The following is a 10,999-nucleotide window of genomic DNA, read 5'->3' as shown; positions in this document are numbered from 1 at the left end:
TTTTAAACAAAAAAGCTCATGCAGGTTTTTGGAAATCAAGCACTTCTTAAGTCAGCATGCTTTAAGGCCCAGCTGATCACAGAATCATTCAGAGTGGATATCAACAGGGAGTCAGAGTTTAAAACATGAGGTCTATTTATCAATCCAGAGGAATCAAGGAGCCAGCCTGTGCAAAGTATGACTGGAGTTTCACCCAGATCCAACTTTGATAGAATAAGAGGTTCTGCTAAATCTTGCCAGCTGATCTGGTCACCCTCCCTTGGTACATAGTTAATGAATTCCTGTGGGCAGTAAACCTACCCAGCATGTGGCATCGGACTATACCCCTATGTTCTTGCTGGAGAGAGGGCTGTGGCCACCAAACGCGGCCTCCTGATTAGCCCCCTTGCTGCTAATTAATGAAACTTCCTCAGCTTAGGCCATGAAGTTCTCCCTGTAATTAACCTCTATTTTTATAGCTGATGGTTTTTACAGCTAGGCCTCTAGTGTAGGGGAGCCGGTAATTCACCCAGAGGGCTTCTTTTCACGTATGAAACTCAAACATTTCTGAAGTCTTCCTGAGGCACAGCAGCAGCCTAAAAGTTGTTTAGAAAGCTAATGGGAAAGACCTTTATTACACCAAGGATAGTCCCACTGCACCTGTATTGATTTTCTTGTTCATCTTCTTATTTATTTATTTATTTATTTATTTTAACAACAACAACTAAATCAAATTCATCTCCATTTACATGGGTTCTGCAATTGCAATAGTGTCCTTACACAGTCCTGGGAATATCAGACTGTGGGTATCCAGCTGCTGGGATTTCAGAGAACTTGACTCTGAGAATGCTGTTGTTCTTTGGAAGCCCTCACGTGAAGTTATATTGTCACCTGTGAATCCAGGGATGCCCTTATGGAAGCCAAGAGAAAAGGGCTGGAACCTTCCAACAGACAGCCTGCTAACACATAGTTCCCATCAGAACTCTAAATAAATAAGAGCAAAACTAAACACACAAGATCCTGACACAAGAAAGAAAATGAGTGTGGCATCTTCCAGCTCTATTTACTAGAGTAGTTGGGTTGGTGATGTGATGATTGTACTAAAAAGAACTAACATTCACTGTGGATTGAGGATACATGTAAAGTATTTCCTCACATATTCCCCAGGACAAGCTGATGAGGTGGATACCATTAGTGCTGTTTTATAGAAGGGGATGGTGAAGCAAACATACATAAGGTCAGAAATTGGTGGCCTGTGACCACGAGCCAAGCTCATCAGCTGTTTGTGGAAGCATGTGATCATGGGCCCAGTCTCATGTGACCTGCTTATCTGCTTAGGTGTATGTGGCAGCTGATGCCATATATTTCTACTGCACAGTATTACAGCTCCAGGAAGTCTCTCCCCTGTAAGCCTCCATTTCCAGGCTGATCCTTTTCGAGCCTCTCCTTAATTCAGTTGGTTCTCATCTACAAATCCTGTGGTCATGGCAAACTGGAAGGTGAGTGGGAGAGAACATCTTTCAGTGGCAATGCAGTGGGTTCTTGCCTTGTGTGGAGCTCTGGATACGAGATGGGAAAGCCAAGGTCTCTAGACTCAAGGATTCCAAGTCTAGTGCCAAAGTACACAATAAATATATTATTCTAATACATGCAACAAGCGTTATTTCAATAGATACAAATAGAACTTAACTGGCACTAAGTATTATTCTTAGGTCTTCTCATAGTTTTTTTTTCACTTTTATAATAGTCCCATGAGTAATGGTAAATGATATTTTACAGACAAGTAGAAGTACTGAGAGATTTCGTGACTCGTCTGAAGTAGCAGAGCCAGTTCTGGGGGAAGGCAGTCAGTCTGGGCTCACCACTTGTCATCACTGATTGGTCCAGCATGGGCCTCTAATTCAAGCTCAGCCAATCAATTTACTTCCTTTTGTAGAAGATTTTACTGCCTGGGGCACTATGGTTGAGGGGTCAGGGTAAACTGAAGCCAAACTGGATTCAACTGCTGCCTCCACCATGGGCCCCAGCACCTCACACAAATTGAGTAGCCCTGAACAACTGGGTTTTCTGATCTATAAAGTGAGAAAATATAATACCTGACATAGAGGATGGTGTGAGAATTTGAAGAGGGAATGAAATGCACACACAGTGCTTAGAACAATGATTGCCATACTCAGGAAGGAACTCAATAAATAGTGGCTCTGACTGTCTCCTAAGAACTTGAGAACTGGAAGAATAAAAGGCTTGCTCTGGGTGGCTGATCAGTATGCCAGGGAGTGAAGCACTTTTGATTGCAGAGAGCAGCCTCATTATTTTACCCCCATGGGCCACAGAAATACAGTTTATGTAATATTTGGGGTGAAGAAGGTTGGGAAGCATGGCTAAGCAGGCATCAATCCCTGGCTCAATTCCTGAAATCTTGCTGTGTCCAAAACCTTGAGTCCCTGTGTTCACTCGGTGTTTTTCCATTACATTCTTTTTGCTGAAGGTCATTTAAATGTATTTTGGTCAGTTACGTATAGAGTTTTGATTAAGGGGGTGATCGCGACAGAAAAGACCCCAAAGCTTTAGCTTCGTAGCTCATCACCTCACAAGGTAGTTTCCATGGTATTTTCCACATAGTGTCACCCCAAGGCATGACTACTTAGTTAAAAATGGTTGAAAAACAGGTACCAATTATATTCTGCGTACAACATGACCAAACTCTAGTTCACACAAATGAGAAAGTAACAGTCTCAGAATATCCTGACATACTGACAATGACGCATACTTCATGAGCTTTAGATATGTTGGTAGGAAAACCAGTTCCTGCCCTTAATCATTTACAGGCATGATGGTAAGTTCTATTTGCCATTTCCTAATAGAATGTTTATACAACTGTTTCAAAAATAATCATTATTGCTCCTTTAAAAAGTCAGCCAAGTCTCTATAGGGGTTCAAACTTGTCTATCAAACAGATAAATTATGGATTTAAATTTCCTAGAAAAAGGTGCCTAGAAGAGAAGTGTCTCTGGAGAGATGAACCAACAGAAAGCCTCCCCTGAACTTTGGAAATAAGAGAACAAACAACAAACTGGTCTAGGCAATGTCACCACTTTGAAGAGTTTCAAAGAAGATCGATTCCTGTTTGTTCAGCCACCATTTGGAAGTGCACAGATCGGGAATATCAAAAGCTTTATCTGAGCATTTGAACTTGTTTGTGATATCACTAATGTGTCACGCAGATGTTTCTCGGAGATCTGCAGGGTGGCACTTTTAAACTTTGTCAGTCAGGTGGGTGCCATCTGATCAAGCAAGTAGTAGCCCTTCCAGTCTGCCAGACACCTTCCCATGGCCTTCTAAAGACATGAGTGAAAGGGAAACCAACCACTTCCTATGATTGGGAGTTGGATGCAGCCAAAAGAGGTGTAGTGACTTCCTGAGGATGTTTTATTAATCACCAAATGTGACCAAAAGCTTGCAGATCTATACTTCACAAGGAACAGCATTAAATTTTCAGAAGAATAAAGAAGGGCAGTCACCCTTCAGGAGGAAGCATGCTCCATTCAGCTTGAGGTGGTCAGTGAAGGTCTGGCATGGTACTCCAGAACCAGGGACCCAGACCCCTTCCCATCTACTTTTCTGCCATGTGACATTTTAAGTTCACATCATGGTCCAAATCTCTTGATGATGCTACTTCTTTCTAGCTGGAAAGAGGATAGGGAGGAAGAAAGCATTCTCATCTCCCTAACTCCCCTTAAAGAGACGTTTTAGAAGTTGCTTATGCCAATTCCAATCATAACTGGAGGCTGGTTAGCCAGAATTTAGTCGCATGGCTGTGTCTAATTACAAAGTTGGGTGGGAGTCCTTACTCTAGCTAAAATGTAGGACCTCTGTGGCCAGTGCAAATTATCTCTCTCTTCCTCATCATCTTTCAGGACTCAGGTCAAAGGGCCTGTCTTTAGAGAGGACATCTATGTCCATCCAGTCAATAGTAGACTTTCCCTAGTTGCTCTCTATCATAGAACCTGTTCAGTTCTATCACAGGAATATCTTATTTGTTTGTTGTTTTTCAGGGTCTCTCTCTACCCATCGAGAAAAAAGTTCATTGAGAGCAGGACGCTTATCTATCTTGCTGCTGACTGCCATGCATACCCCCAGCACTTGCAGTAGAAACTTAAAGAACACATAGGATGAGTGAATGAGGATCCTTAACAGGGGAAATAAATATGGCATTGTGGCTAAATATACAGTCCCAGGAGTTACATAGTCTTGATTAAAATCATGGGGCTACCTCTAATTAACAATATGACCATGGGCAAGTGACTTGACTTGTATAAGTTTTGACTTGATTATTTATAAAGTTAGAAGGAAGGCTTTTGTGAGAATTCAAAAAGTTAATACATATGATGAAGTGCTTACTTCCTTGACTGCTGGATAGCAAATACTCAGTAAATGTTAGCTTTTATTCATGACAATCATAGTAATTATTTCTGCTTGAGATCTATCAAGTCCAAAGATTCAAAGGGGGATTCCTGGAGGAAGGAACCTGGGAGATGAGTCTGATTGATGGGCAGGAGTTAATTAGAGAAAGAAGAAGATAAGGAGAAGAATAACACAAGGAGAGGAAACCAGATATGCAATGGTCTCAGAGAAAGAGGGGATATGTTGGAAGAACTAGAAAAATGCCAATGTGGCCAGAGTAAAGAGGGGAACAATGTAAACTGAGTCTGGTTGGGAGGCAGGGTTAGAATGTGCAGGTTTTTCCATATTATGAGCTTTATTCCAAGTGCAAAGGGCAGCTACTGAGGGCTCCAAGCAGCAGAGTACATAGACTGGGTTATAATATGTAAGGATTCTGGCTCCAAAGCAAGGAGTGGGTTATTTCATCAAAGTATAACTTGTGTTCAAATCCAAGCTTGCCCCTCACGTCTGTGCAGGGAGAGGATTGAGGCACAGACTAGACCAGGCTGCCTGTTTCTGATAGCCTTGATATAATTTAAATATACTTAAATATTTAAAAGTTATAAAGGAAAATGAATGAGGTGTTAAACTATGTATCTTTTAGCGCATTGCCTTGTCAAATATATGTTCATAATTAATGAAAGTCAGAAAAGCATCAAAGATAGTTGCATGTAATTATTGTTGTCCACGCCTAGGTGTTCTATTGATGGACCAGCAATGCCTGAAAAAATGATAACCATATAGATAATTCACAACTTATTATGTATATCCCATAAAATTAATTTTTCTCCTCTTCAACAGAATCATGAATTTCTTCTACACATTTGTATTATGTTGAAAATGATATTTTGAAGGATTAAAAATGCATTTTATTCAAATATAGAACATTTGAATGTGTTTAATAAGAGTGTATATTGAAGTAAAGTAAAAATACTTTATACATGTTCTCAAAAGTTGTCTTTCTTCTAAAATATTCAAAATTAGCTATGGAAGCCAGAGAAATTAGTCAAGAAAAAGAAATAAAATGCATCCAAATTGGAAAGGAAGAAGTAAAATGATCTCTATTCACAGATGACATGATCTTATTGTAGAAAACCCTAAAAATTCCAGAAAAACAACTGTTAGAACTAACAAATGAATTCAGCAAGGTTGAAAAGTACAAATCAACATACAAGAATTATTTGCATTTCTGCACACTAACAGTGAACATCTGAAAAGGAAATTAAGGAAAAAATTCCAATTATCATGGCATGAAAAAGAAAAAAATACTTAGAAATAGACTTAACCAAGGAAGTTAAAGACTTGTGTGCTGAAAATGATAAAATAGTACTGAAAGAAATTAAAGAAGACACAAATAAATGGAAAGACATCCTTTATTCACGAATTGAAGACTTACTACTGTTAAGATGTCAATTTTACCCAAAGAGATCTAGAGTTAATGCCATTCCTATCCCAATGGTGGGATAAGTTTTTTAAAACTTTTATTTTATTGTGTGCGTGTATGTGTGTGTGGTACTGGAGATTGAGCCAGAGCCTTCACGCTGAGCTATGGGCCTAACCTTTACCTATTTATTTATTTTCACTTTTCAGGACAGAGTCCCTCTAACTTGTTAAGTTGCCCTGGCTGGGCCCAGACTTGAGATCCCCCCACTTCAGCCTACCAGAGTGGAAGGATTAGAGGTTTGCACCACGATGCCTAACTCCACCGGTATTCTTTGCAGCAAAAGATAAATTCATCCTAAAATTCATATGGAATCCCAATGAATTCCAAATAACTAAAATAATCTTGAAAAATAACAAAGTCAGAGGTGTCACATTTCCTGATTTCAAACCTTACTGTAAAGCTATGGTGATCAAAATAGTATAGCTTAGTATAAAGACAGACAGGGGCCGAGGACTTAGCTCAGTGGTTCTGCCACCTGCCTCGCAAGCTTAAGGACCCAAGTTCGATCCCCAGTACCAAAAAAAAAAAAAAAGTATAAAGACAGACATAGATCAATGGAAAGGGACTAGAAATCCCCCCCAAATAATCCCACAAATATACAGTCAAGTGGTTTTAAAAAATAATTTAACCATTACCTGTTGGTAATTAATAGTCATCCTGTTTTAAAATAAAAATAGTCAAATAAAGCACACATTTATTACTTACATTTGAAAATGTTTGTTGAATATTATTAACTTTATAAAATAAAACTATTTGCATTTCTAATATGACATGTTCATCTAGTTGCCAAAGTAAGTTACGAATATTACATTTCTGAAGTATAATGCCTAAGACTAACATACTCAAATTTATAAGGAATACAAGTTATTTAATATGGAAATATTAAATAATGCAAAACACCTCCATGTACAACTGTTTTGAATACCATGCTAGCTCATGAATACCTTTGGAACCACAAATTAGAACTCAATGTGCACCAAGCAAATAGAAGATGCTTCACTCCATCGGGCAACGATACCTCATTATGCAAGGTTCTATTGCTGTCATGCTCTTGGAGAGGAAAGATTTGACAACTTAATGAATTTACCTTTTCTTCTTGAGTACTTTTGTTCCTTAAATCTTCTTCCCACTCTGAAACAGTGTGTATCTTCTCAGCATTCGGACAGTCTTCTCTCAAAAGCAGGACCTGAGATGTCACCTGTTTTCTGAGTCTGAATGTGGGTGACGAGTCAGGAGTCACACTGTGCTGGCTCCCAGTGCCAGCCCTGTAACAGAAGCACCCATGAGTCCATCAACACATTTATTACTGATATGTTTTCATAATATGTGGGTCCCTCTGAAACAGGGCTGGGGTGGGGGGATAGGCCAGGGCCTCTCTTTCCTTGGCCAAAGTGTGATAATGTTCATATCCAGTTTTCTATTCAATGAAATGGAAATGGCAGCAGTTAAAGATAATTTATTCATACAGTAAAGACTAGACAAGCCACTATCCAGAGAACTTACGTTTGTCTGAGGAGGATATTTGGATGTGAATTTTCTAGATTTCAGTCGTATTTTATCAGTTCTGTAGAAAAGTTACATATGAGCTGTATACTTAGGTCTTTTCATTACTAAAATGGGCATCAAAATAGGATCTACCTCATTGCATTGGGTACAGATTCACTGAGAAAATGCATGTAAGGTACTTAGCAGCAGAATTGGCTCAGGGCTGGCATTAGTGACAATGCAGGTGACTATTTGGATGGTCATGGTCAAGTTGACTCAAAAACAAGCTTATCTTGGGGAAATTCCTGGGCTGGTTAGGTGAGTTGATACTTAAAACTAAGAGAACAAATTGGACCAGGACTTGACTTTATCAAGATTCAAAGCACAGTTAAATGTTTTTTAAATAAAGCAAAGCTTTATGAGCTACCATCAAACTTGTAGATAATTGTGTAGCTGGTTGTGCAGACTCAGAATGACCACTAATAATATTAAAATATGAATATTCTTAGGATATGCTGCAAATGTATGAATGTTTATCTGTCTAATTTCAAGGCTACCAGGAGGCTCTAATGTCCAGGGAAAAGGTCTTGGCCTGCAGTTGAGCAACCAATCGATTGGAAGATCTGATTTGATGAGAACTGAGTTCATCTGTCTAAACCTCATTAACAATTGCCTCCCACCCTTCTTCTCAATTAATTGTGGAGCATCTAAGGGAGAGGAAAAAAATATATAAAAAACAAACTTCAAAGGTAATTTCTTTCTGCTCCAAAAGTAGTCTGGGTTTTTCTGGTTTAATGGAGAATTGAGAAGTAAGCATGCATCATTAATTTCTATGCAGCAAACATTCTTCACTTCGAATGGCAATTAGTGATAACATTTCTATTTCGTGTCATGATGAGATTTTTATGCTAATCATCACATAGCTGTAAATTAATCATTTGGGCACCATTAGAGAAGATGTATATTTCATGAGACAGATATAGATATCAAGATGTGTTTGATATTTACTCAAGGTAAATGGGAAGCATCTCAAATTATTATGAAAGGAGCATAGTGAGCAAATAGGACCGAGTGGCAATGTAATGTATGCAGTGTAGACTCATGAGAATTTTCAAAACAGTCTTGGTGTCATTAGTGTAATTATTGTGAGGAAGGTGGAACACTCTGAGGAACTCAAACTCCAAATCATTCACACACACACACACACACACACACACACACACACACACACACACTCTAGAACTCTCAAAAACCATATCTTAACAACGCCAAGGGCAAATCAGCAATTGACCTCCTTTCCCTCTAATCCTCTCCTTTTTCTGTTCCAGGATTCATGCTTTTCATATTATACAATATTGAAATGGGATTCTCTTCTCAATTTGCACTTAAATCTACTCAGCCAGATGAATCAGAAAAGCAACTTGACCCTAAAGTCAAATTGGAAAGCAGTTGCGTATTTAGCAAACAGGCTGCCACTTAGATGATACGCCATTTCTTAGCAGATGAACAGTTCCTTTTACAACAATTTATGGAAAATGAGAGAATTGTATTTAAAAATGCCTATTGCTATGGTCAATCCATAACATGGGCTGGGCTTCAAGGCCACTAGTGGACTTTAGTAATTATATTGTTCAGGTAGAGCCGTGATGAGGAAAACAACCTCACAGACCTTTTCTCCATATTTTTTCTTCTTCTCTTTTTTTCTTTTTGCAACTCCCACATACTCATTGTGCCTTTCCTACTCTTAGTGTTATGATAAACTCAGTCCTCAATATCCCTCGAACCTGTGACTATTTACATTGTCCCCCCAACCAGTCCCTGCAGTCAGGAAACCATAAAGGGATGCAGGTGGTAAATTAATCTTTTCTGCTATCATTTGGCTCCATATAATGATTTTTTTGGTCAGAGAAACAAGACAACTTTATGGGGAAAGGCAAAGGGATAGAGTCAGATTCATTTCTTCAGAGCCACCTAGAAATGGCTCTGGGTACTGGCAATCCTACATTAAACCTATCTAAATCCCCCTGTGCCAAAGGCTGGGACAGAGAAAAGGTCTAGCTTTCCAACGAAATTAAGTGGGTGCCATGACCCAGGAGGAAGTATGTAGGGGAGAAAAGGGCAATCTTCTCAGCAGACTAGAACACAATTTTGTGATAGTTGTTTCTCTTTTACAGTTGCCCTGAGGCTTAAAGCATTTGAATGAGTACAGAGTGGCTTGTAGGGGCACAGAAGGTGAAATGGCACTTCTGTAGGGCTGTAAAGGTGCTTCTCCGAGGCACCCCTTGCTCAGCGCTGGAGCTCAGGAGTGAGGTTGCTCTCTGCTATTTATGAAGAAAACAGAAGATATGGAGTCCTTTAGGACACAAAAAGGGCCCTCTTTGGGAGCACAAAAGAGGCAACCAGTCAGTCTACTACAAGTTTTAGAATTAAATATAAAATTGGATGCATATGGTCTCCCAATTTATGAAAGTTCAACTTGATTTTTTTGACTTGACAATGGCATAAAAGCAAGATGCATCCTGTAGAAATTATACTTTGAGCACTGATCTTTTCTCAGGCTGGTGTTATGTAATATGATAGTCTTTCTCATATTTCTCGGTGCTGGGCAGTAGAAGTGTATCAGCCACATGATCATGAGGATAAATAGCCAATACCTAGGATGTACAGTGTTGTTAAGGTGTGGCATTTCATAGCTTAGATGTACTAAATGCATTTTGACTCATATTCTCAACGTACAGTGAACAAGTTTATTGAGATGTAATCTTTTTTTTTTCATTTTGCACTACTGGGATCGATCCCAGGGCCTTCACACTGAGCTACATAGCCTCCTGGTTTTTTTCCTTGAAACAAGGTCTTGCTAAGTTTCCAAATTTCCCAGGATAGATTCAAACTTGTGGTCTTCTTGGTTGACCTTCCAGCGTGCTGGAATTACAGGTCTGGTTAAGTTTATTGGAATGTAACCTTATCATAAGTCCAGGAGTATGTATATAGTCTTTCTAGAAAATAACCCCTGAAATTAAAGAATTATTACCATAGTAACCACAGAGTACCCTTAGATTCTGATAATTTATAGATGCCATGAATTGGAAAAGGAACATGGGTGTAGGTATTAGACAAATATTAGTGACCTGACATCAACCCCTACCAAGCAAGAACCACCACACAGGTTTATGCATGAAACAATTACAAATCCAAAGAAAATATATGAAACAATTTTGTAAATACCAGGCATCAGGAAATGAAAGGCAATGGTGCCCCAGCAACAGAAGATAAATGAGTGAGCCCTGCAGAGTGCATCATGAATTGAGGAGAGGAATCTACCCACTGAAGTCAAGGCAGCTGAGTTCACAGGGCATGGTCTCGGAGAGGTGAGAGATGCCCAGGGAGAGAACACCAGAGAGCTGCAGAAGCTCTTCCCACCTCCTCTCACGTCTTCAGCTACCTACTGATCAGTGTGTGCTTTTTAGGAAACTAACAGGCTGGGGGGAAGACCCAACTGGAAGTAATGGAAGGAACAATGCTAGGAACTCACACAAAGACAAAAGTGGCACTTGCTCTGCCACTCTTAGTAGAAAACCTCATAATTCAGGAGGCATTGAATATTCAGAAGTACTGAGCCACAGTATTGGGGCAGAATTAGCCCTAGAC

The 10,999-nt window shown here is 39.4% G+C and overlaps 1 protein-coding gene across 1 annotated transcript in view; it reads right to left on the bottom strand.

Annotated features, from left to right (window-relative positions):
• Positions 1-6,980: 6,980 nt before the first annotated feature.
• Positions 6,981-10,999, bottom strand: part of Cpq (carboxypeptidase Q) — a 502,796-nt gene continuing 498,777 nt past the window's right edge. The window contains exon 10 of the mRNA XM_087190642.1: positions 6,981-7,131. Within this exon, the coding sequence (XP_087046768.1) occupies positions 7,103-7,131 (29 nt within the window). The 3' untranslated portion in view covers positions 6,981-7,102. The remainder of the gene's footprint in view (positions 7,132-10,999) is intronic.

Source organism: Heterocephalus glaber, unplaced genomic scaffold (genome assembly GCF_053883595.1).
Source record: "Heterocephalus glaber isolate CG9 unplaced genomic scaffold, H.glaber_assembly_v1.0 deba00001555, whole genome shotgun sequence".
Lineage (NCBI taxonomy): Eukaryota > Metazoa > Chordata > Mammalia > Rodentia > Bathyergidae > Heterocephalus > Heterocephalus glaber.
Note: the sequence above shows the minus strand (reverse complement) of the source record. Positions and strands in the feature narration are given on the sequence as shown.